Raw genomic sequence first — 24,472 nt, 5'->3', positions numbered from 1 at the left:
CGGTTGCTTCAGGTGGAAAAACTGTGTCCTGCTGGCCAGGGACAGTGCTGTCCCTCCTGACCCAGGGCTCCTCTCAGAGGGGCAGCTGGACCAGCCGGGTAAGTCCTTCTGGTCCATCTCTGGCAGAGAGAGGGTTCTGAAGGAGACATACCCTGAGTGCTATGTGGTTACCTGAGAGCAAGTGATGGAGACAGGACTCAGGGCAGAGGCTGCTGGGAAGTTCCCAGAAGGAGGCAAATTGGGCCCTTGACTTGAATGTCATCTAGGATGGGGCCTGGGGGAGGGGAGAGGGCCAGTCCAAGAAGGGGGCCCTGCAAGAGCTAAGGCGTGGAGGTCAGCAGCTGCCTGTGGAGGCTGAAGAACAGGTTTGAGGAGACAGTGATGGGGGAAGAGAAGGTGTAGTGGGGTTTGGGTGGCAGAAGCAGGTGGGCGCATTTTGAGAGGCCTCTTCTTCAGAAAGGAGCTGTTTCTGAGTGAGAGGCTCTGTGGATTTGAACTCCAGCTCCGACACTCTGAGCTGTGTGGCCTCGGGCGGGGATCTCACCTTTCTGGACCTGAGCTTCCTTGTCTGTGACGTGGGGTGTGGGTTGAAGGACGGGCCATTTCTCCATCCATCACACCAGAGTATCAGCAGTACCCTCCTCGCAGGCCACGTGAGAATCCCCAGAAAATCGGTGGGAGGTGCTGGAACAGCACATTCCAGACGCGCTGGTTGCATTGTCATTAGCAACCGAGGAGCCCAGGCGTAAGTTGGGGGGCCTGAGAGCCCTCTGCCACTCCAAGAGGGTGGCATTTAGTTCTGGGGCAGCGGGAACCTCGGGAGATGGTGAGGTAGGACGTGGCCCCGTGTGGTTTGTCTCGGGTCAGCCAGTGACCTGCACAACTGGGTTCTGTCTGCCGAGTCGCTGGCTGCCTTTCCCCGCCCACAGCCGGCCAGCGGGTCTGCACATGCAGCCAGATGAGGGGTTTTGCAAAAGTTGTCTCTTTGTTTGGTTCCCGGAAGCCTGGAGTTTGGAAACAGCACTGAGTGCTGTGTTGGTTTCCAGGCCAATCTTTGTGGCTTGATGTGCTTTTGGTTTACAGCCAGGAGGATGTTTTTAAAATAAGGGCTCAGTCCCTCTCAGGGAGGAATGTCCAGATGGAAATCTCCAGGGTTCTTTAGCGGACACAGATCCCATCTTTGGGACCCATGTCTAGCCGAGAATGCAGCAGACATGGTTGCATGGCCCTGGGGTGTGTTGTGTAGGGCCTGGGCCACCTCTGACTCTCCCTGTGACAGCCATCTCCAGAAATGCGTGTCGGCCCCCGACTTGGGCAGGCTGGGCAGGCTCGTGCTTGGAGGTGGGCGTTGGGGATGCCTGGGGGCCTGACCACTTGTGGTCTTTGGTCTCATGTGGTCCTCACAGCGCTCTGAGTGTGAGATGATTGTCCCCATTTACCTTTGAGGGAACTAAGTTGCAGAGGGGGACATGGCCTGCTCAGGACCACAGAGCTGGTGGGCATAGCCAGGGGCACGGGAGCCATGGCGAGTTAGGTTGGGAGCCAGATTCTTCCTTCCTCATCTCAGCGAAGAGGATGGACGTGGCCTTGAGGCCAGGGTGGGGGTGTCATGGACCCTTGGGAATCTGAGGAGAAGCCTGCCTGGATCCCCTGCGCTGCACGTGGTCCCAGCTGCTTCAGGGTCTGTGTCCTCTGAAGCCCACCCAGGACCCCAGTCTGGGATCCTGGTGCTGGGGAACTCTGATAGATTTCGGCCCCACCGTCTGTGGCCCCTGGTTGCCCTTAATCATGTCAATGGTGGTTTTTGCCCTGTTGCTAAGTGGCATTATTGACTAATGGAGCCCTGTCCCCGTCCCAAAATCTGTGCGCTCCAGTCTGTTGCCGTCCCCTGGAACCAACCCCGTGGTCTCCATCACTCTGTGTCTAGTGTGTGCTTGTGTCTGGTGGTGTTCAGGTTCCTGGGTTTTTGTCCTGTGGCTCTGGCCTGGCGTGGAGGGCTTTGGAGCTGGGCAGGTCTGACTTAAACCCTGGCTCCAGGGGCCATGTTCCCACCCTCCATCCCTCTCCCCTTTCTCCCCCCACCCCATTTATTTAACTCTCATTCTGTGTCAGTGTGTTTGATTCCTAGGGCTTCTATAAGAAATTTCCAGACACTTGGTGGCTTGAAACAACAGCAACTTGCTGTCTTGTGGTCCTGGAGGCAAAAGCCTGAGATCACGACGTCGGCAGGGCTGGCTGCTTCTGGGGACACTGAGGGAGAGTCCCTCCTCACCTCTCCTGGCTTCAGGTGCTGCTGGGCATCCCTGGCGTCCCTTGGCTTGCCACCGCCTCTCTCCAGCCTCTGACTCCGCCTTCATGTGGCGGCTTCCTCTCGTGTCTTTGTGTGTTTCCTGCCTCTTCTTATAAGGACACCAGTGACTGTATTAGGGCCCACCATGATCCAGGATGATCTCATCTCTAGATCCTTAATTTCATCTGCAAAGACCCCCTTTTTAACCCAGCACAGCCAGGCACATGCCCAAGGCTCCCATGGGCCATCTCACTGAACCCTCACGGCATCCTGCTGTTCCCACTGCTCGGATGAGCACACCTGAGGTCCCGGCCCCTGATGAGGGGCCGGCTCCTGACTGTTGTGGGACCTGCCGAGCCAGCCAGCCTGGAGTGAGTGTCCTCCCTCGATTTCCTCATCTGTAAGATGGGGGTGTCCTCAAGGGGGCTGTTGTGAGGTCGAATGAGCTCACACAGAATGCTGGGCAGCCCCCACCCTGTTCTCTTTACCCAAAACCCGAGGCTGGAGCAGATGGGGCTTGGCTGGCCTCGTGTACGTCTGACCCTCGGCTTTTCTCGCCTGCAGGATGGCCGCCAGTGCCCCTCCTCCAAGCCCCCCCGGCCCCCAGCCTCCACTGCTGCCTCAGCCCCAGGTCCGCTCACGGCTCAATGCCACCACCTCAGTGGAGCAGGAGAGGAGTGGGGTGCCCCGAGCTCCCGGACCCCAAGTTGGACCTGGACCAGACGTGAGAGATACAGCTGCTGGGGCTGTGCCCCGGGCTTCGCATGCCAGGAGCCCGGAAAGAGTGGATGGAGCAGGTAAGGGGGCCCGGGAAGCCAGACTGTCCTCGCCTGGGGCTGGTCTGGAAGCCGGGTCCTGGCACGTAGTCCAGGCATCCCCACGAGGTTCCTCCTCTGGGGTGTCCCCCGCAGTCCAGGGCTCCCCCGCGCCACCCAGGCCTCTCAGGCCTCACCTCTGTGCACGCTTTGCTCTGAAGTTCACGAACTTGGGTTGCAGCAGATGTAGCATTTCCTCCTTATATTTGTAAGTAACGCACCAACTCCCTTCTGCTCGTGGACACAGTAGGCATTACTGCACCAGGCACTGTGCGGCAGGATGAAGGCTTTCCCTCCCCCGGCTCGGGTCCCGCACAGCACTCAGGGCAGCCCACGTTGTCCCCTGCCCACTGTGGCCACTCCTCAGGGGCCATTCAGTCAGGCAGCTCTGCTTGGTCTGGGGGCCCCCATGTGGTCATGCCCCTCTGGGCCGGCTGCCAGCCTGGGTGCTCCTGGGCCCAGGCCCTGTCTGTCCCTTACTGCCCTTTAGACCCAGCCTCCATCCCCAGACGGGGCTGCTAAGCACTGCCCCCACCCTAGCCCACTTCTGGGCCTCAAGTTTCCACTCTATCCCAGGGGGCACCTCCCTGGGGCAGAGACGAGACAGTGTGGGGACCCGGGGGGGACAAGACAGCTGGTGATGGTGCTGGCTGCCTCGCTGATGCTGGGGCTAGGGCACCAGCATTTGGTCCCTCCTCTGTCCAGCTGCTGCTCACTGAGCATGGCCCTTTGCTGGCCCTGAGTGGCCATTGGCGGCACAAATGAGTCCAGACCTGCCCCCAGCAGGGCAGCACAGGGCCTGGGGTGCACAGAGGTGGCTCTGGGGCTGGGGCTGGGGCTGGTTAGGTGGGGACCTGCTTCTTGGGAAGAGATGATGCCTGAGCAAGAGTTAGCCTGGGAGGAGAGGACACAGCATGGGTGAGGGTCAGAGGGAAGAAACAGCCTCGCCCAGGGTGGGCTTGGGGTGGAGACAGCCCCAGACCCCCAGACCCCCAGGTGAGGGGCGGTGGAGAAGAAGGGAGGCTTGTGCGCCTGGCCTGCAGTTGAGCTACACCAGGAGGAGCCGGGGGCAGGCCTGGGCACCAGCTGTCACATGAGTCTTGTTTGAGGCTCCTTCGCACCTTAGGGGCTGTTGTCTGTCGGTAGAAATGCTGAAGCTTCGCTGTGAGTGTCATGGAGGCTCAAAAGGGTGGAGCGCAGGCCTCTGGCTGGGATGTTTGGAGAAAACATAGCTGATAAAAGCTATGCACTTGTTCTAAAGCACTGCTTTTTCTAATAATCTACCCAGTGCTTCTCAGTACATCTGCCTGAGTCTCAGAGCAGCCAGCCCTGGGAAGTAGGGACCTTGGCTCCGATTACAGGTGGAGTGATCAGAGCAGAGCCTGCCCGGGACCCCAGCATGGCTGGTGAGAGCCCGGTGACTTCTCTCCGTGGGTCACCGCCCCCTCCCTGCGTGCCGAGACCATTCCACGCTCTGCACATCTGCCTCCCACTTGCCCACCCCACCTTTGCCGTGAGGGGAACCTCTGCCCAAAACACGCTGTCACCTCCTCCACCTGTTGAAATCCCACCTAGCTCTTAAGGCACTAGCACCTCCTAGACTTTCCGATCTCCTCGCACGGCAAGAAGTACACGGGCTGTTGTCACCTGATGCACACGCCCACACGCACGCACACCCAGTGGGAGCAGAAACTTCCAGAACAGTAGTGAGAGTCTCCATTCTCTTGCTTTTGTTTAAAAACAAATGCTGCTTGTGGGCAGTTAATGTGATTCTGTGACCTCCTGGGTCGAAGTCTGTAGTTTGAAAAGCGCTCACTGGTTTGGCCGCGGTGCTGGATCCCCACTTGTCCCCATGCGGACTCCGGAGCGTGTGTCTGCCTATTTATGTGTGTTTATTTATGAGTGTCTCGGCCCTGAAGTTGTGCAGGAAGGGCTCCTGGCTTGCCTGGTGGCCTTGAGCTGTGTGCCCTCGAAGGGGACAGGAGGCCTCGCCAAGCCCGTTTCTGTATCTATAAAGTGGGCGTGATCATACCAGCCAGGTGGGACCCACGTGCTGGGGACCTGTGCTCTGAGCGGGAGTGCGTCGGCCTTGGGGTCAGGAGGTGGTGCTGAGTCATGGCCCCTCTTCCTTAGGTGCCTGCCTGGTGGCGCAGACAGAGGGCCTGTGGCTAGAGCTGAGAGCTCCACATGCTTCATGAATGTCACCCAGCTTCCTGGACCCCCTAACCCGTTCCTTCCTTCCTTCCTTCTCAGACCTCCTCCTGGGGCGTCCACTTTGCACAGCAAGGCATCTGCCCAGTTTTATGGTCCCACTCAGTTGTCAGTGTCCGGTCTTAATGTCAGCTTGGGGCTGTGTATGTCTGGGAGGAGGGGCTTCATCAGATTTCTTCTCCCCCAGGAGGCTCATTGTGCTGCAGACTGCGTTTGTGTATGTGGGTGTGTGTGGGGTGCACCCCCATGGGACAGGATACCTGACCCTCTCCCATTTACAGGGGCTTCCTTTCCCCCAGGTGCTCTGTAGGAGTTAAGGAAGTCCCCGCCCCCACCCCACCTTCTCCAGCTCACCCAGCCTTGTCATTTTGTTTTTCCCTTGAGAAGCCAGCTGCCTGAGGCAGTTACCCGCTGCTCAGCCCCGGCCCTGCCCCACGCAGAGGCCCCAGACCTGTGATGGTGAACACCCGGTGTGTACTGCCGAGTGTACTCCGGGCCTGGGGGCTTCACATGACCCCTACAGCAGCCCGAGAGAGGGGCTCTGTTCCTGTCCTCATTTAGAGGAGAGGAAGCGGAAGCACCGACTTGTCAAGTAGCCGGTACTGAGTGATGGACACGGGAGCCCCTCAGTCTCCTGTCCCACGCTGCCCCCCTCTCTCTCAGCAAAGCCGCGGGGACCTCTGAGCTCTGGATGAAGCAGGCCCAGCTCCCCTGCACAATCACACTGGACTAGTTTCCGATTTACCCCCAGAAACGCACCCCGCTGGGCTCTTCCAATCTTCACATCCTTCGAAGATCTCTGCTTTGTCTCCAAGGCCTCTGGGTAGGCCAGGGCCTGATCCGGAATCTCAGTCCAGGCACAAACACCCAGCAGCCACAGGGTGCGGGGACCAGGGCTGGGGACACACTTGGTTTCAATCTGGGTGATGCAGAACAGCCTTGGAGGACAGACCAAGTCAAGACTGCAGGTTTCAGATAAGAGGTGTCAGGAAACAGATGTGGTCTCTGTTTGGCTTCTGCTCCCAAGGGTGGGGGGCAGGGAGTGCTGAGTGAGTGCTGGGCCGGTTGGCAGCCTTGGGGTCCTGGCCCCTCAAGTCTGGGCCATGCCGTGTCACCTTCTCTGTGCTGTCACTGGTCACTGATGTGCACACAGCAAGCCCCATGGTGCCTCCCTGCACAGCTCCAAGAGCATCTACCTGGGGAGGGAGAAGGGGATTTTGGGGTAAGTTTTAATGGACTAACTCACCTGTCCATCTGGCAAAGGTGTGGTGAGCATCGGTCAAATGCCCGTAGATAACAGCAGAGGAACATTAAATAGCACTTCCTGTGCGCAGTACCATCTGGGGTCCTTGTCTCCATTAGTTAAGTCACTTCTCCAGCATTCTTCAGCTGAGAAAGCCCAGAGGTAAAGGTTAAGTAGATGACCCCGGACCTCCAGCTGGTGAGGGGTGAAGTCAGGATTTGACCACAGACTGTGAGTCCGTGCTCGTCCATGGTGACGACTGCTCTCGACAGCAGTGACCACAGATGGAGGACTCACTGCACCCTGTGTCATGTGACCAGCACCCTGTGTCATGAGCAAAGCAGAGATGGCTGGTCCTGCAGGAGGTGAAGGCTCAGGCGAGGGAGAGACAGAAGTAAGCAGGTGCCGTGTCCTCGGGGACAAGCACTCTGCAGGGGCCACAGAGCACGGGGGTGCCCTCTCTGCTGACCTCGGTAGGTCACAGGGATCGCTGGCCCTCAGGACTGCCGAGTCTGCGAGGCTTCCAGCTGTGGGTGCCAGGCTGGCACTCGCTTAGACAGCCTCAAGGTCAGGGACAGGGATGGTGGCTGGAACCCTTGGGTGGGGTGCAGCCTGCCCAGAAGGGTCCATGCCATTGTTGACCAAGGTCCTGCCCAGTGGCTGCAGGGGACACTGGGCATGGAAGGCAGGGTCCGCCTCCAGGAGGGAGATGCGGGTGGGCGAGTGAAGAGGAGCCTGCACGGTGCGGTTCATGCCGGGCAGAAGGGCTCTGAGGCTGATGGCCCTGGGCAGGGGTCGGACTCGGGGTCAAGAGGTTGGCCAGCCCAGTGGGGCCTCGAGGGTCAGGATAAGGAGAATGGGCATTCTTGGGAGCGTTAGAGGGTTTAAACCAGGGGAGCGGGCTAATCTTGGTTACATGGAGAGAACCCATGGGTGTCCAGGGGAGCTGAGGCCAGCGGGGAGGTGGGGTCCGGGGAAGAGGGCCCCAGGGAAGCTGGGCTGGCTCCAGGCCTCTGGCTGGAGCCACGGGGTAGTGAGGGGGCAGTTTTCCGGTGGGATTCAGAGCTGGACAGCAGGTGTGGGCGCCAAGGAGGGTCAGGAGAGGCTGTAGGAGCAGACGCAGAGCGCCGCGTCCCGCTGCCCTGGGGACAAGTCACAGCAGTAAACAACTCGGTTTCTCCTTGTCCAGTCAAGGTACCAGCTGTTGGTTTATGAAGTTTTTTACACACATGATTTCATCCTGACCCTGATTTAAGCCCTCGTCTGTCTGTGTGCCCTGCCCTTGCTCTGACCCTCTCACTCCAAGATGGCCTGTCCTGAGGACGGCCAGCAAGGCCGCGGAGGCTCCCTTGGGTCTGGTGTCTGCACAAGACCTTTGGAAACTTGGCATCATGCCCTTACCTTTCGCCTGCTCTTTGCATTCCAAGCCTTGGGCATCACCTCCAGGAAGCCGCTCCCATCGGGACTGATGACTCCTGGCACCCCCACAGCCTCTGAGCGGGCACTGTTGGAACGCGGTTATCCTCACCTGGCCCCTGGGTGGGCAGTGAGCATGGGGGATCCTGCTTCATTCAGCTTGTGCCCTCGGCTCCTGGCGTTCAGACTGGCTGGATCTGGTGCTCAGTAAACGTCTACTGAGTGAGTAATGAGGGGCGAGGTCCGTGCAGGGCCTGTGGGAAACATGGGCCTCCTGGCCAGGACCCCCACCTCAGAGCTAAGCCAGCCCCTGGAAGAGAGGAGGTGCAAGCAGTATCCTTCCTGTGTGTTCATGAGAGCCAGAGTCAGGCTCCCAAAGGCTAATGGGACACCCCCTTCTGCAAGGCAACCCCACCTCTCCTTGTACAGGACACCCCTGGGATACGGTGACCCCAGCCTGCTGTGTACAGGACACCCTTTGTGCAAGGCAGTCCCAGCTCATTGTGCATGGGACATCACCCCCCATAGGCAAGGTGACCCCAGGTCCCCGTGTATGAGGCACCCCTCGGTGGGTGACCCAGCGCCCACAGCGATGAGGAGGACACATGGGATGCCCTTGGTTCCACATCACCTTTTCCTTCACTGCAGCCCCACATGGGGGGCGTCAGGAGGGGCCCGGGACTCTGGGAGGCTAAGGCCTTGTCCAGGGCCGGTGAGTGAGGGTGGAAGGACGGCAGCCCCGGAGACAGGAGCACTGCGTCACTCACTCACTGCGTGTTTCAGATCGTGCTCTTCTTTTATGAGCCTTTGGCACGCGTTCAACAATTTAAACAATGTGCTTTGGCAAATCTCGATCACAGCAGTTGTGTGAAAATGGAAGCCAACTTCTCTCCTGCTCCCAGCTGTCTCCAGGAGACCTTTGCATGCGATCGGAGCTGGTGGAGGCCCTGGGGCTGCAGGGAAGGGACACCTGAGGCTCCCCAGCCCGCGGCCCTTGTGTGGTCCCGATGAGTGGGAGCAAGACGTGCTCACCACCATTGTCCATTTCTACACCAAAGCTGCTCGGAGTAGGAAGGTGAGCTTGTTGGTTCGATCTCCAGGCCAAGCATGTGGTGTGTTGTAGGCTCTCTGCTAGGATTTGGGGAGACAGGTGAAAGTTGACGACTGTTCTCTTGTCACTTCCCTGTCCATTCATCCCTCTGTCTGTTCAGCGTTTGCTGAGCTGTGCCTGACATTGGGGGATGGAGATGGGTCAGACTTGCTGGACACAGATCACCTCCATAAAGGCTAGTGGAACCATGGTGGCAGATGCTGTACCAGGTTTCCAGCAAGATGGGTGTGCTGGGAAGAGGGGACAGCATCCTGGGGGCTCTCCTCCCATTCATGACAAGATGACGGTCATTTACTAGTTCAACGTGGTATATACAACTCTCTCAAATGTGTGGGATCCCTGGGAGATAAGTAGGATAAAAGATGAGGGTGTGTGTGGTCCTCCATGGATTGACCGCCCAGGGCCACGCAGCTCTAATATTGCTGTTTTGTGATTGATGGGAAGACTTTAAAAAATGAGCTTGAGTCAGGACCCTCTCGGTTGCAAGTGGCACAGAAACCCGATGGAAACTGACATCCACAAAAACCAGGTTGCAGGGGACCTGTTCGTTCCGCATGTCTGTACAGCGAGGAGTATCCAGGGGCTCAGAGGGTGTGATCGGCAGTCTCCCCCAGCCCTACTTCCCCCGTGCCCTCACCCGCAGTGGGGTCTCCCCCTGGGGCGGCCCTCCAGGGCTCCAGGCTGGCATCAGCCAGGATCCAGCAGGAGGAAGAGGCTGGTTGCGCAGCAGTCCAGCACAAACCCCACCGTCCCGACTTGGGTCTGTGTCCATCTGTGACCAGGTGATGTGGTCAGGGAGATGCAGCTGGCTGGTGGGCCAGGTGGGCTTGCTGCCACCACCCTGCCACGTGGATGACCAAGAGTGGGGGACATCAGGTTAGGGTTAGGAAGAGGCCAGGAATGGGGGTCAGGCCTGCAGAGAACACGTGTGTTCCATGGTCCTCGGGGTCCACACTGATGCAGCCAGCTTCTGGCGGTGGTTATTTGTTTGTTTGTTTGTTTTTTGCCACTGGGCAGTTAGCCTGATGAGCTTTGCCTTTGACCTGTGTGAAGGCTCGTCCTGAGATGGAAAAAGCCAGAACCCCCTGATTGGCCTGCAGCACGAGCTCAACATTTGCGTGGTTGTAGACATATTTGCATCAGTGCCAACTGGAAAGTGGAGTAATGAGGGCGGTGAGGTCCATGTTTCAAAGAGATTCTGTGTATTGGGAAGACGTCTTGAAATGCCAGGCTATGAATAACTTCTGTGAGAAATTAATCATGCGTAGAATAATCTTTTTAGCCAACAGATGTATGTTTGAATCTTCTATATTCTGATGTAATAAAGAAGACCTTGGGCTTGTGAATTCAATTAGTCAAGAAGAGAGTTGTGAACTTGTGAGAGGTGTCTGGTGTTGGGCTGGGAAGTGCAGCGTTGGTGAGCAGCGAAGCCTTGGGGTCAGCCCAGAGGTGGGACACGTGGAGGGGAAAGGAAGGCACGCTGGAAATGCCAGCTCTGGACCAGGCCCTCAGTGCAGGGTGTCTTGCTTTTCATAAACCAGCCTATTGGGTGGATATTGACGATGGCCCTGAAAATGACTCTCGGGAGGTCACGCGGCTCTTTGATGCTGACGGTGATTTGCACGCGGCTCAGATTTCTCTCTGTACACACCCTCCTTCGCTGGGAGCCTGCCGGTCTCTTTAGTCTGAGCCCTTGGCCAGAAAGTGCATTCCAGGGGCTGAAGTGGGGGGTGACAGCAGCCAGAAGGGAGAACTGACCTTGATGACTCAGGAAGCACCAGGTCCAGGGCCAGGGGACTGGGTGGATGTTCTGGGCCCTGCAGCCATTGCTGGATGAGGTCCCTGGGACCTCAGCGAGGGAGCCCAGCTCTAACTCTGCAGGGAGAGGCATCTTGTTTGCAAGCATCCACCAAGAGGACCACATTGTAGGTGCCAGGGACCTGTGAGTCTCATGAAGGATGCTTTCTTTTGAGCCATCCCCAGCCTCTCCCCGCCACCTCCCGGACCCACTCCAAACTGGATGTGACCTCTCTACCTTGAATCTCCAAGGCTATGTCACCTTGGGCCCCTGCTCTGCTGCCTCCCGGGGTCCTTTGTGCCTAGGGACGTGCTCTGAGCCTGGCGGAGCTGATTCTGGGAAAGGCCTGGGTGAACGGGTGGGGAAGTCTGGTCATTGGGCAGTGTTACCGGGGACTGTTCTTGTTTCCCTGAATTCCACCTTCCGTTTCCAGAAACGGCTAGAGTGAGAGTCTGTTCATCCCTAATCAGCACCCGTTATGTGGTTGGCAATGTTCCAGCCGCATCCCCTGCGTCACTGCGAGGTATCCTGCCACATGCCAAGGCAGGGTATGGCGGAGAGCGGAGGCAAGGTGTGGTGTTGGGTATAGGCCCCTGGCTATTAGTTGCTTAAATCAAAGAAAGGGACTGGTAAAAAGTGATTAAAAAAAAAAACTATGTTGGCTGCCCACTGACAGAGAGGTGGCAGTGAAATTGATGAAGCTATGTGACGCTTTTGTGACTTAGGATAACTTTTTACAAAGTTACAAAGTAAAATGAGCACTAGCTGGAGGACGATTGGAGCTAGTCATTCACCTGAAGAACATATACCAGGAGAATGAATGAAATGATACGTGAAATGAAAAAATGCATCCACAGAGTTGTTTGTGGCACCGTTTTATAAAATTAGGGAGTGTGGGAATAACCTGAAGTTCCGATGGAGAAGAGAGGCCCAGAGCCTGAGTGTCCCCTCAGGGGGATTTCTGAGATGCTGAAATGGCCCTTTTCACTGCAGAGCAACATGGGAAATTGATTGTGATTCACTATTATCGATATATATGTGTATCAGAATGTGTGTACAGCCATCATGAGCTCCCAAAATCATGGGTGTGTAGACCACGATCTCTAAAAACATGAATTTGGTTTGCTTAATGGGGTGCTGGGGATTGGGTGCAAGTTCTCTCTTCAGGTCAAGGGCTTTCAAACTTGAGCCCTCGGATCTTCCTAGAGCCCCGTTCAAGCCTGAGCGCAGCTGCTCTGGCTGCCGTGAGCTGAGGGGGTGACAGCGGGGCTCGGGCCTGCGCTCCCTCGTCTGCCCTGCCCCTTCCACCCGGAGCTCTGAGCTGGAACCCGGCCCGGCAGCTCTGCCTCTGCAGCGTCGGAGGGTGGCGGGCGGCTTCCTGGTGCGTTCTCTCCGTGTCTCCTCTCGCGCTCCTGACCTGTTCTTGCTGTCCCTTCCCTTCTCGGACAAGCAACGAGGACCAGCTTGGTGACATTCCATCTGCTTGTTCTTCTGTGTTAAAGGACCCATGAAGGGAGGTGTAGAAACCCCCTTTGAAGAAGTCCTGGAGAAGGCTAAGGCTGGGGACGCCAAGGCGCAGACAGAGGTGAGGACCCATGTCCCCAGAGGCTCAGGCTGTGAGCCCGCATGGTGGGCTGGGAGAAGCCAGTGCCGGTGTGCAAGTGAGTGGGGAGTGGGGAGCTGGCCTGCCCTCACCTGCCCGGCGCCAGGCCCCGTTTGTGGTGTTTCCACGTTCCATTGGCTTTCCTCCCGCCGCCCTCTGCAGGGCACCTGATCTTGGGCATCACCCCCTCCAGCTCCGGCCCTGCTTCCTGCCCATCCTCCGCCCCCGTCTCATCAGTCCCGGGGTGGGGAGTCCCCACACCCCCTCAGGTCTTGTGAGGAGCAAGCGCCCTGAGGGTCCAGCAGGGCCCAGCCTAGTGCAGGTGCCCAGTGGGGCTACGGTCCCTCCACCCTTCCTCTTGGCCTGGGTGACCAAGGGGGTGAGAGGAAGGGGCTGGCCCGGGAGCTCTGGGCGGAGATGGGGATGGAGCCCGAGGTTGCCAGGCTGCGGGGAGCAGGTCGGGGCAGGATGTGGAGTAGGGGGCTGCTGCAGTGCACGGCATGACGGCCGCCCCCTGCAGGTGGGGAAACACTACCTGCAGCTTGCCGGCGACGGCGACGAAGAGGTCAACAACTGCACTGCCGTGGACTGGCTGACCCTCGCCGCCAAGCAGGGCCGGCGCGAGGCCGTCAAGCTTCTCCGCCGGTGCCTGGCGGACAGAAGAGGTGGGTCGTGAGGCTTGGCGGGGTGTCCGAGGGATGCCGTGCTGCTTGCCGGGCTGACAGCTAGAACAGCACCAGGAGAGCCTAACGCTGGTGACGCCAGTGGCTGAGAGAGGAGTATGGTTTCTGTTTAGCCAGGAGCTTTGTCATTTAGGCATTTTGGAGTATTACAGGATATTTAGGAAACAAAGCCATTTTCATCCTCTTTAACTTGTGTTGGTGTCTACAAGGAGATGCCTTCTGGGTTCTAATCCAAATTGAACAACAGAGTCAGTTGGGGTCAGCTTTTCCCTGGTCTAGTTGGAGAACATGACAGTGAGCTGAGGTCAGAGTGGAGTTTTCTGAACTGACTTTCCATCCAGTCTGAGCAGAGCAGCTGGGGACTGTAGGCCAGTGAAGGTCCTCTCAGACTGACACTCGCTGGGTTTGGGGGAAAGTGAGGTGTAGCCTGGCCACACATGGATGCCTTAGGAGGGCCGGGGCCGGGGCTGTGGACTCAGGGATGTCGTGATCTTGCCGCCAGCCGCTCACTGCAAGACTGACCAGGGTTCAAGACCGGCTCTACCTCTTTGACTCTGTTGCCTTGGCAAGCCAGACCACCCCTGTGTGCCTCAGTTTCTCCATCTGTAAGATGGGGACCACAGTACCTACTCCAGAGGGTCCTTGGTGGGGTGAAATGGGGAGGAGGGAGGGGAGTGAGCCAGGAAGTTGGGAAGGCACTGCCCAGCGCCTGCCCACCATGGCATCTGCTGGAAGGCTGGGCCAGGCCTCCAACCCGAGAGTGGGCACTGGCAGGGACTTTGGCCAGATGCCCTTTCAGTCAGATGTTTGTTTCTGTCCTGGTGACAAAGGTTCCTGCAGAGCTGCCCACGGGAGTCCCTTCTCAAGCCCCCCAGGCAGAGCTGCCGGGGCTGGGGCATCCCTGCCGGCTCCCAGGTGGGCAGGATGAGGCCTCTGACACCTCCTGTCTCTCAGGCATCACCTCCGAGAATGAGCAGGAGGTGAAGCAGCTTTCCTCCGAGACCGACCTGGAGCGGGCCGTGCGCAAGGCAGCCCTCGTCATGTACTGGAAACTCAATCCCAAGAAGAAAAAGCAGGTGGCCGTGTCGGAGCTGCTGGAGAACGTGGGGCAGGTCAACGAGCATGGTAGGGCCTTTCCGTGGGACCTGCTGCCCCTGGGGACCTCCTGGGCTTCTCTGTCAAAATTCTGGGGGCTTCCCTTTGGGAGCTGAAGTGGGGGCTCAGGGACCTCCTTGTGGGCACCTCACAGGTCTCCCCCAAAGCCAGGGAGGGTCCTTTCTGGGAATCCTCCTGTTCCTGGGGTCCCCTCCCTGAGCCGTGCCCTGAGTGCCGGCTCAGTCCCCGATCTGGGCGCCCAGTGGCCCCTCCTGCTTTGGTTCTACCTTGATTTGCTCTACCCCGTGGGGTTTCCTCCCCTCCTGCCCACAGGCCTTTCGTCCAAAGGTTTCCTGCTCCTCCTGAGGGGATAGAGTTGGGGAGAGTGAGCAGTGCGGCTGGGACCTGGGTCCCCAAATCCCCTAGAGCCTCCCCAAGGCAGGCCTCATCTCCCGCCTCCACAGTCTTTCCCCCGCTACCGCCCTCCCGCCTCCTTCTTGCCTGATTTTCTGAAAAGAGCTTGGGCAGCAGCCGGAGGGACAGATGGGGCAGAAGAGGGGGCGTCCCTGACTGGGTGTGGCCTCTCCTTTCCCCATCCCCACTGACTTTTGCCTTTTCATCACCTTGCGGAGCACCTGCCCCCGGCTCTTCAGAGAGTGACTGCCCGGGGCTCCACCCCGCCCTCTCCTGCCCACAGGGGTGGATGCGCTGGGGCTGGGCCACGCCAACACATCAGAGAAGACTGCGGGGTGGGCCCCTCTGCCCCCTTCTGGGGATCTCAGGGCAGGACTCTTGTCTAACCTGCTCCTCTGGGGATGAGCAGAGGTGGCCGTGGCACCTGGGGCTCAGGGGACAGTGCCCCTGAGAGGCATGCTTGACATGGCAGTTCCAGGGGCCCCATGTGGAGCCCCACCCCCTCCTGCTGCCTCTGCCCCCGACTGGGCAGCTGGGCTGGGCTTCTGTGGCGGCTCTCAGTCACTGCACCCCTCCCCTCTGTTGTCACCGTCTGCCTTCTGATCCAGCTCCTGCCTTGGTGACTAGTGTAAGAAGAGCCTGGTGAATGCCTCCCCCATTGGGGGTGGAGGGGGGTTGACAGGAGGGCAGAATGCTTCAGTCCTGGCTCAGTGTTTACCCACTGGACCGACTCGTGCATCAGGGCTGGGGACACTGGGGAGGGCCTGACCCTTGGCCCTGGGGACTTATGTCTAGTCCAGGGGAAAACCATGCCAAGGGACAATGCCAGCAAAGGTGTGTGGGGACAGGTTACACTGACCAGGGAGCTCAGTGAGTCCAGTGCTCAGGTTGTGTTCATAGCTGGGTCGGGCTGTGCCCTGCGGGGCTTGAGTCACCCTCGGAGGTGGAGACCTTGCACTGACCCCGAGGCCTGCATGGAGGCCCTACACCCAGCAAGCCCCAGAGCTCAGGGATGATCCAGGGGCTGTGGGCCAGTTTCTGAGGGGCTGCAGGGAATGGGGACAGTCAGTCTGCCTTGATTCTTGATCCACTCTTTCCCCTGCAGATGGAGGGGTGCAGCCTGGCCCCGTCCCCAAGTCAGTGCAGAAGCAGCGGCGGGTGCTGGAGCGCCTGGTCAGCAGTGAATGTGAGTACGGCTGCCAGCCCGCACCTGCGGCACCTCTGGCCATGCTGTCACCCCCACCACCCTGGCACTGTATCTGCCCCCACCTGCCAAGCCCAGGCCTAGGCCTGGGTCCACAGTGGCCACTGCATCCCGGGTGTGTCCTTGACTCCTCTTCCAATCCCCCTCTTCCACGCCCTGCCCCTCCCCCGGTGCTCGCTGTGCTCGACAGTGGTGCTGTTGCCATGGTTTGCTTGCTGTCTTCCATGATCAGCTAGTCGTCGTGTCCCCAGCACCTGAAACACAGCCCCCACCCCCCAAAGAAAACCCACCCCTGCGGCCTCAGAAAATAGAGCAAGCGTGGCAGGGCCAGGCCTGTGATCATGGTGTTGATCGCTTACCGCACCTCCCGGGCACCCCGCTGCCAGCCTGGGGGCGGCTTCGATGTGGCCGCGCTCTGGCCGAGCATCCAGCCTTGTTTGAGGTGACCCCCACCCCAGACTGGGAGCCAGACTTGGGCACCCACTGGATTTGTTCACCCATTCCAAGCACTTCCTGGCGCTTAGGCATGTGCCCTCGGCGAATAGGTGTTGACTGGAGGGGTTAGTAGGTGGCTGGGCTGTGTCACCAGCACTGTGAGGGAGCCAGGACCGAGGGGAGAGGGTGTCAGAGGGGTGCTGGCGGTGAAGGCGGCTGAAGGGGCCGCATTGGAGCCAGGATCAGGCAGACACTAGGCTTGAAGAGCCAGGGGGGCGGGCGGACGCGTCAGGGGAGGGGTGCCACATCACCAAGGTGAGGAGGTGACTCGGCAGGCCTGTCTGCCTCTCCCCACAGCCGTCCAGGCCCAGAGAGGGGTTTGCTCTCTCGAGCTCGCACTGAGCTCCCTCCTCTCTGAGGCCGAGTCTGGCCCCAGCCGCTGGCGCCGCCTTGCGCGTCCTTGCGGGCTGATGGTGTGCTCACGGCTTCCTAGACCCTGTGCTGTTCTCTTTGGTGCTTTAGCCAAGAGCCACATAGCGCTGGACGACTTCGTGGAGATCACCAAGAAGTACGCCAGGGGCATCATCCCCACCGACCTGTTCCTGCAGGACGACGATGACGATGATGAGCTGGCGGGCAAGAGCCCTGAGGACCTGCCCCTGCGCCTGAAGGTGAGCAGCCCACGGCGCCGCACCCACCTGCCCCCTCCGCGCCCTGGCGCTTCCCGGGAAGCTGCAGGGTGGGGACTTGCCCAGCACCCAAGCCTCTGGGACTGTGTAGCTGTCCCTGGGAGGCCTGTCCTGCAAGGATAGTCCCTGTAACTGCGTCAGGGCGTGTCCTCCTGAAGGGGAACCTTTTACACACACTCAGGCTCCGACACCAAGGGCGCTGTCGGTGGCGGGCTCAGTGGTGACAGACGAGCAGGGCACCCTCTTGTCTTTGGCTGCAAAATGCCGCAGGGGAGCAGGGTGCCAGGCACTGGAGGCCAACTTTCACTTAGCCTTTGTCATTTTGAAAAATTACCCGTTTGCGGCACAGAATGGAGGTCATTTTCTCAAAGATGCCTTTTCCCAAAAGCAGAGTTCTTGTGTTGAGGAGGCTCCTGCAGTGGTGCTTGTCCAGGTGTGCAGGAGCTCGGGGAGCGAGACAGGTGTGGTGTGGAGACAGTGGCGGGGAGGTGACTGTGGGCCGACCTGGCGGAAGGGGGCACATTTGCCACCAGCGTGGGCCTGTGAGCAGCAGCGGACGATGAGGGGTGTCCAGACATGTGCCGACAGCCAGGAGTGGCAGCTCGTGCCCCTGGTGTGACAGCTTTTGTTTTCCTGCTCGTGAGGTTGTGACATGTACAGACATACAATGTGGCCATCCTGCCCACTCGCCGGACTTCCCCCAGTTCGGCTCATGGGGTGGAATTAGCTGTGTCCATATCTCGCTTTGCAGAGGACATGAGGACTTAACAGAAATCTGGCTACCAACCCTAGACGGGTCCATCGCCACGGGTGGCCAAGAGGGCCCCTGCCGGCACAAGGGCCTCTGAGCAGGTGAAGCGTCACGGAGCCCCTGCCGTTAGTCACCCAGGAAGCCGTCGGGTTCTGTGATGCTCAGCTGACCAGCAACGTGTGTGAAGTGCTGTGGGCATGGCAGTGGGCTGCGGGGGTGGGTCAGGGTTGGCGTGGCGACGGGAAGTGGGCTGACGAGTCCCATCCCAGAGGCAGCGCAGTGTAAGCAGCAGGCTGGGGCCTGGGCGTGGAGGCTCCGTCCATGTCCCGGGTGTGGGGGAGCAGACTTGGAAGCCAGTGCCGCGGAGATTCCACAGCCCTGGGTGTGGAGGCCACATGGAGGACCGGCGAGCTGGGTGAGAGTCCCTGAGGGCAGGTTACGTGTCCAGGGTGAAGGGTCTGAGGTGCAGGGTCAGGGTGGCCGGGGAGCTCGACCAGGGGAGCCGTGGCTCTTACTGAAGGTCCGCGCGGAGGCGGGCCTGGGCTCAGTGGGCTCGTGCCACTAGTTTCCAGATTAACAGAGAGAAGGGCAAGGTGGAGCGCTTGCTGTGGTTCCTGCCAGAGAGGAGCTGCTCCCCAGATGCCAGTCAGGGTCACAGGTGAACGGGTAAGCGGGAGAAGACCCCTGGGCAGGTGGTCCCCGCCTGGGCGTCCTCGTGGGCGTTGTCCCTGCGTCATTACTAACGACAGTTGCTTTCAACAGTATCCGGCTTCGGACAGCAAGTTGTGTCACTCTGCTTACTGGTGACAGCTCCGTGCTGTAAGATACCCAGCGTCTGTTTTGGGAAAAAGATTTAAAGTGTTCCGACAAGAAATAAACAAGGCTCTTTCTTTCCCATTTTTGAGTCCGTCAGAGCATTTTAATTCCTTTACAATTTGTCCCATTTTGCCTTTTGCGAAAGAGGATGAATCATAGATGCCTCCTGAAATGAAAAGCTGTTCTGGCCTGTAATTGCCCCAGAGGAACGAGAAAGGGACAGGCCTGGGGAGGCCCCCTGCTCAGAAGAGGAAGCGCCAGACGCCCCTCTGAGCTCACGCGGCCCACAGGCCGTTCCAGGCTCCGGGCCGCCCCTCCTCGAGCCTTTCAGGTCAACTGAAGCACTCAGATAAATTCAGGAATATTTTAAAATCATAACAGTTTTTACATTAAATCATTGAAAGTCCAGCACATGAGCATTCGCTGAGCTCTGAGCCAAGGCTAGTTGAGGTTAAATTTCCTCGACCCGCCCAGTTGGCGGCAATCTCTTTGGTCAGTGGCTCAGGTGTGACAGGCTGTTTTCGAGGTTTCTCACATCAGCGGAGCACCTGGTGACCTCAGCACTGGGCAGGGTACCCTGTACTGGCCACTCCTGAGCTGTCTCCCTACTCATTTTTTTAAAAAATTTCTATTCTCCTCAAAGAAGAGTTCATTTTAATTTGTTAAGACTTTCTCTACGGAAAAGGTTTTTAGTCTCACAGTTTGGTGGGGCCCCAAGAAGGTGGACCTGGGTAGAAGCTACAGGGGACAGAGTTGGGACCTTAAAAGGAGAGAAGTCCTTGGTCATAGTGGCCCAGGCACCTCACTGTGGAGCAGAGGCCAGCACCATGGACATCAGGTTCTAGAAGCTTCGTTGTCTTTTAAAGGTCCTTCAACCATGTGATTGTGTGGCTCTGTGGGGGGAAAAATAGTGTGAATGGTTTTGAGGATTGGGACAGGATTTCAGATTCATTTCGAGGTGCTGGCTACTTGGGCACCCGCAGGCCAGCTCCCCCGAAGCCGCCGGCACCGGCTGTGCACGGAGAGAGTGATGGTGAGACTAGCATTTCTCCTTTGAACCTTCTTCCAGTTAGCAAGGGCCCCTCCACAGGGACTAGCCGAGCAGGCCGAGCCTGATGCCCAGGCGGGCTCTTTTGCTTCCTGGCTGGGTGTCTGCTTTGTGCCCAAGGGCCCCTCCCGGAGGCAGCCTGGAGCAGGGTCTTTCCGCAGATGCTGGTTTGCTCTCTGGCATGTGTCAGAAATCCCCACCACGGCTCCCTTGACGGTGACTGACATTCCAGACGGGGTGAGCGCTGAGTGGGCTCCCAGGAAAGCTGGCCCCAGCGAGCTGGGGGAGCCGTTAGCCGGTTTACTCATTTGTTCATTTTCTTCCTTGTCTTAAAACGGAGGCTAAGTGGAGCGTCACGGACACGTAAGGAGGAACGCGGCGCTTCGTACAGACGTGGCTGTCTGTAGACGTGCGCACGCGTGCACACATTTTTAAACATTTCCGTTTCCTCTGTGAGCCTGGATCCCTCTCATCTGTGGAGAACTCACTCTCCCTGTTGCTCCCGGGTGTTCTGGTCACCTTGAGATGCCAGCCGAGGCTCTTAGGCAGATGTCCCTGGGTTGTGCTCACCCAGGATCCCTGCTCCTCCTCGGCCCTCGGGTGGGCTGGGCAGAGAGAGAGGGAGCCTGTGCCCGGGGCGCGGACGGAGGCAGTGCTGCCCACCTGACCTGGGCGCTGGCGGGCGCTCCATCACGTAGCCCCAGGGGTGGGCTCTGGGCATGCAGCCAGGCTTCCCTGTCCCCGTGAGTGGGTGGTCTCTTCGAGGACCTACTCCTTGGAGTGGTCTGGTCCAGGCCCTGCCTCTCTGGACCCCTGCCCTCCTCCATGCCGAGCCGCGTGAGGACTGTCCACGGCACTTTTCTCTTTCTGGCCCTCCAGCGTCTCTCCTGTCTCCCCTCAGCCCTGGTGGGGCTGAAACCTCAGGGGAGTCTGCTCAGAGAACCAGCCAGGTGTAGGGACCACCCTAGATGGCAGAACCACCCCCTTTCCTGCCCAAGGCTGCTCCCTGACTCACCTCCCCCATGGCCCCTCTTTCTGTTGTGGAAAAGGCCGAGGGTTTCTGCTGCCCTTTGCATTGGGTGCCTATTCAGGGAGTGGGACCCAAGGCACAGACTGGGGCTGCCTTTGAATGTGGCTGTGTGCACCGTGTGTCCATTCTGAACAGTCTCGGGTGTGCAGGGTGGGTGATGTGGGTGGCTACTGTCAACCCCCTGCCACAGTGAAAACATCACAGCCGAACCATTTCCATTCACAGTGGCGCCGAACTCTCTTTTCTGGAGTCCCCACTCCCACTGCCGCTCCCGGCATGGTCAGAGCCCAGGGCAGGCTTGTAAAGAAGTGGTTCCTCCCCCCCTTGGGGGATGGGTGGCCGAGGCTGGGGAGGTGAAGTCCTCACTGCAGGAGTGGCTGAGACACAAGCAGCCCAGAGCTCTGTCTGCTCTGCAAGTGTGAGGGGGAGGGTAGAGGGGGCCAGGTGGGCCCCAAGATCTCACAGAGGAGTCTGGAAACCCTGGCAAAAGGCCAGGAGTCAGGCACTGGCGGAAGGGAGGGGGAGGGACCTACAGGACTGGGAGGATGGACTTGAGGGAGGGTTCCTGCGGACCGCGTGGAACTGTACCACCCAGAGACGGCGTTGCAGGTGGAAGGACCGGGAGGATCAAGGGCTGGGAAAACTGCAGGTGAGTTGTTCACCTGGCCCAGAGCCGGGGAGGTTGACGGGGCTGTGACAGGACAGGGGTGGGGCTCCCACCCTGGCCGGGTCCCGACACCCTGCCTTCGTCTCCCCCCTCCTCTAGGTGGTCAAGTACCCCTTGCACGCCATCATGGAGCTCAAAGAGTACCTGATCGACGTGGCTTCCCGGGCAGGCATGCACTGGCTGTCCACCATCGTGCCCACCCACCACATCAACGCCCTCGTCTTCTTCTTCATCATCCGCAACCTGACCATTGACTTCTTTGCCTTCTTCGTGCCGCTGGTCGTCTTCTACCTGTCCTTCGTCTCCATGGTCATCTGTACCCTCAAGGTTTTCCAGGACAGCAAGGCCTGGGAGAGCTTCCGCGCCCTCACCAGCCTGCTACTGCGCTTCGAGCCCAACCTGGATGTGGAGCAGGCCGAGGTGAACTTCGGCTGGAACCACCTGGAGCCCTACGTGCACTTCCTGCTGTCCGTCTTCTTCGTCATCTTCTCCTTCCCTGTCGCCAGCAAGGACTGCGTGCCCTGCTCGGAGCTGGCCGTCGTGTCTGTCTTCTTCACTGTCACCAGCTACATGAGCCTGAGCACCTCCGCTGAGCCCTACACCCGGAGGGCCCTGGTGACCGAGGTGGCAGCCGGCCTGCTCTCCCTCCTGCCCTCCTTGCCCGTCGACTGGCACTACCTGAAGCTCCTGGGCCAGACCCTGGTCACCGTGCCCATCGGCCACTTCGTCATCCTGAACGTCAGCGTGCCCTGCCTGCTGTACGTCTACCTGCTCTACCTGTTCTTCCGCATGGCCCAGCTGCGGGGCTTCAAGGGCACCTACTGCTACCTGGTCCCCTACCTGGTCTGCTTCATGTGGTGCGAGCTCTCCGTAGTCATCCTGCTCGAGTCCACTGGCCTGGGGCTGGTGCGCGCGTCCGTCGGCTACTTCCTCTTCCTCTTTGCTCTCCCCGTGCTGGTGGCCGGCCTGGCGCTGATGGGCGTGGTGCAGTTCGCCCGCTGGTTTGTGTCCCTGGAGCTCACCAAGATTGCGGTGGCCATGGCGGTCTGCAGCGTCCCCCTGCTGTTCCGCTGGTGGACCAGGGCCAACTTCTCCGTGGTGGCGACGGTCAAGTCCCTGACGCGGAGCTCCATCGTCAAGCTCATCCTGGTGTGGATCACGGCCATCGTGCTCTTCTGCTGGTTCTACGTGTACCGCTCGGAGGGCATGAAGGTCTACAACTCCACGCTGACCTGGCAGCAGTACGGCTTCCTGTGCGGGCCGCGGGCCTGGAAGGAGACCAACATGGCCCGCACCCAGATCCTGTGCAGCCACCTGGAGGGCCACAGGGTCACGTGGACCGGCCGCTTCAAGTACGTCCGCGTGACGGAGATCGACAACAGCGCCGAGTCGGCCATCAACATGCTCCCGTTCTTCGTGGGCGACTGGATGCGCTGCCTCTATGGCGAGGCCTACCCCGCCTGCAGCCCCAGCGGCGCCTCCACGGCTGAGGAGGAGCTCTGCCGCCTCAAGCTCCTGGCCAAGCACCCCTGCCACATCAAGAAGTTCGACCGGTACAAGTTCGAGATCACGGTGGGCATGCCCTACCGCAGCGCCAACGGCACCCGCAGCCCCGAGGAGGACGACGTCACCAAGGACATCGTGCTGCGGGCCAGCAGCGAGTTCAAGGACGTGCTCCTCAGCCTGCGCCAGGGCAGCCTCATCGAGTTCAGCACCGTCCTGGAGGGCCGCCTGGGCAGCAAGTGGCCGGTCTTCGAGCTCAAGGCCATCAGCTGCCTCAACTGCATGGCGCAGCTGTCGCCGGCCCGGCGGCACGTCAAGGTCGAGCAGGACTGGCGCAGCACGGTGCACGGCGCCCTCAAGTTCGCCTTCGACTTCTTCTTCTTCCCCTTCCTGTCGGCGGCGTGAGGACGCGTCCCGCTGCAGGCGCGTCGGTGCATGTGGCCTCCAGGACCCCCTCGTGTGGCCCGCCTGCAACACTAACCACTGTGTGTGCGTGTGTGTGTGTGTGTGTGTGTGTGCGTGTGTGTGTGCAAACGCAGGGCTGCGGGGACCTTTCGTGTGTAGTCTGCTCACGCCTCTGTAGACGGGCTGACCACTTTAGCTCTGTCCACCCTGCGCCGCGTGGTTGGAAGTTGCATGCACAGCCTCGACCCGCAGTCCTAACCTCCGGTGCGCCGCTGGGGTGCCAAGCTGGACCAGGTTCCTGTGCCCGAAAAGCGCTTTACAGCCGACGTCTCCTCCACCTCCATGCATGCCGCGGCCCCTTGTTTACTTCTGTTTGGGTTTGTTTTTTAAAGAACCAAGAGTGCTGCTGTGTATACTCCACCTTAACATTTCTTATTTATTTGGTCACTGCTAAGCCTTGACAGCTGTTTGCCGGTCCCGGGGGCCGTGCAGAGCTGCCCTGCTCCGTCCTGTGGCCAGGGCCCCGCCTGAGCCCGATACTGGAGGCTGGCAGAAGCCGTGAGCTCTGCGTCCCATAGCCTGCCTGCCTCCCGGCTCCCCATCTGGTGGGTGGCGGGTGAGCTTGTGAGGGTATCACCTGAAGGCACCTGGGGGTCCCTTCCCAGTTCTCAGCAAAGTTTGGCCATGTTCAGGAGGAGGGAACAGGAAGTCAAGGTCCTGAAGCAGCTGAAATAAAAACCTTTGCCGGAATCCACTGTCCTTTTCTTTTTTCTTTATTTAGAAGTCTTTTCTGGTTGTGCCTGAGAATCAACAGGTGTCTGAATTAAGTACAATTGCAGTTTGAGCCACAGGAGCGGAGCTGACGTTCTCGGTGAACAGCCCGGCGCCGCGAGGCCAGGGCCCCTGCGGTGGCCGCGCCACCACCCAGCTGGTCCCTCGTGTCTTACGAGCTGCGTAGCACACACGGTGATGATTATTTGTGAAACTCAAAGCACTGCAGAAAGGGCACGTCCATGGTTATTCATGGTTGGGTAGCAGCCACCCTGTACGGCAGTGCGTTTGTGAAACCGCCTCCTGTGACGGACGACATCAGCCGTCTAGAGGGACGAGCAGCTTGGAGTCCTGCAGCAAACTCAGTGCCCTTCGGTGGGGCGTTCAGCTGTCTGGGCCCCTCGCGCCTTTGGCTCCCTAGTGCCCCTGCCCCGTGTGGGTCCACTGCTTTGCTGGGGTCAGGAAACCTGGAGT

General features: G+C 59.4%; 1 protein-coding gene across 4 annotated transcripts in view; it reads left to right on the top strand.

Annotated features, from left to right (window-relative positions):
* Positions 1–23,977, top strand: part of WFS1 (wolframin ER transmembrane glycoprotein) — a 28,485-nt gene extending 4,508 nt beyond the window's left edge. For 2 of the 4 annotated variants that reach the window (XM_032493707.1, XM_032493699.1), the window contains exons 2-9: positions 2,113–2,287; positions 2,855–3,087; positions 12,387–12,469; positions 13,008–13,152; positions 14,125–14,295; positions 15,785–15,865; positions 16,841–16,989; positions 21,419–23,977. In XM_032493707.1, coding sequence (XP_032349598.1) covers positions 2,856–3,087; positions 12,387–12,469; positions 13,008–13,152; positions 14,125–14,295; positions 15,785–15,865; positions 16,841–16,989; positions 21,419–23,227 — 2,670 coding nt within the window. In that variant the 5' untranslated portion in view covers positions 2,113–2,287; position 2,855 and the 3' untranslated portion in view covers positions 23,228–23,977. The remainder of the gene's footprint in view (positions 1–2,112; positions 2,288–2,854; positions 3,088–12,386; positions 12,470–13,007; positions 13,153–14,124; positions 14,296–15,784; positions 15,866–16,840; positions 16,990–21,418) is intronic. The other 2 variants (XM_032493705.1, XM_032493714.1) reach the window with 2 other exon arrangements.
* The last annotated feature ends 495 nt before the right edge of the window (positions 23,978–24,472 follow it).

Source organism: Camelus ferus, chromosome 2 (genome assembly GCF_009834535.1).
Source record: "Camelus ferus isolate YT-003-E chromosome 2, BCGSAC_Cfer_1.0, whole genome shotgun sequence".
NCBI lineage: Eukaryota > Metazoa > Chordata > Mammalia > Artiodactyla > Camelidae > Camelus > Camelus ferus.
Note: the sequence above shows the minus strand (reverse complement) of the source record. Positions and strands in the feature narration are given on the sequence as shown.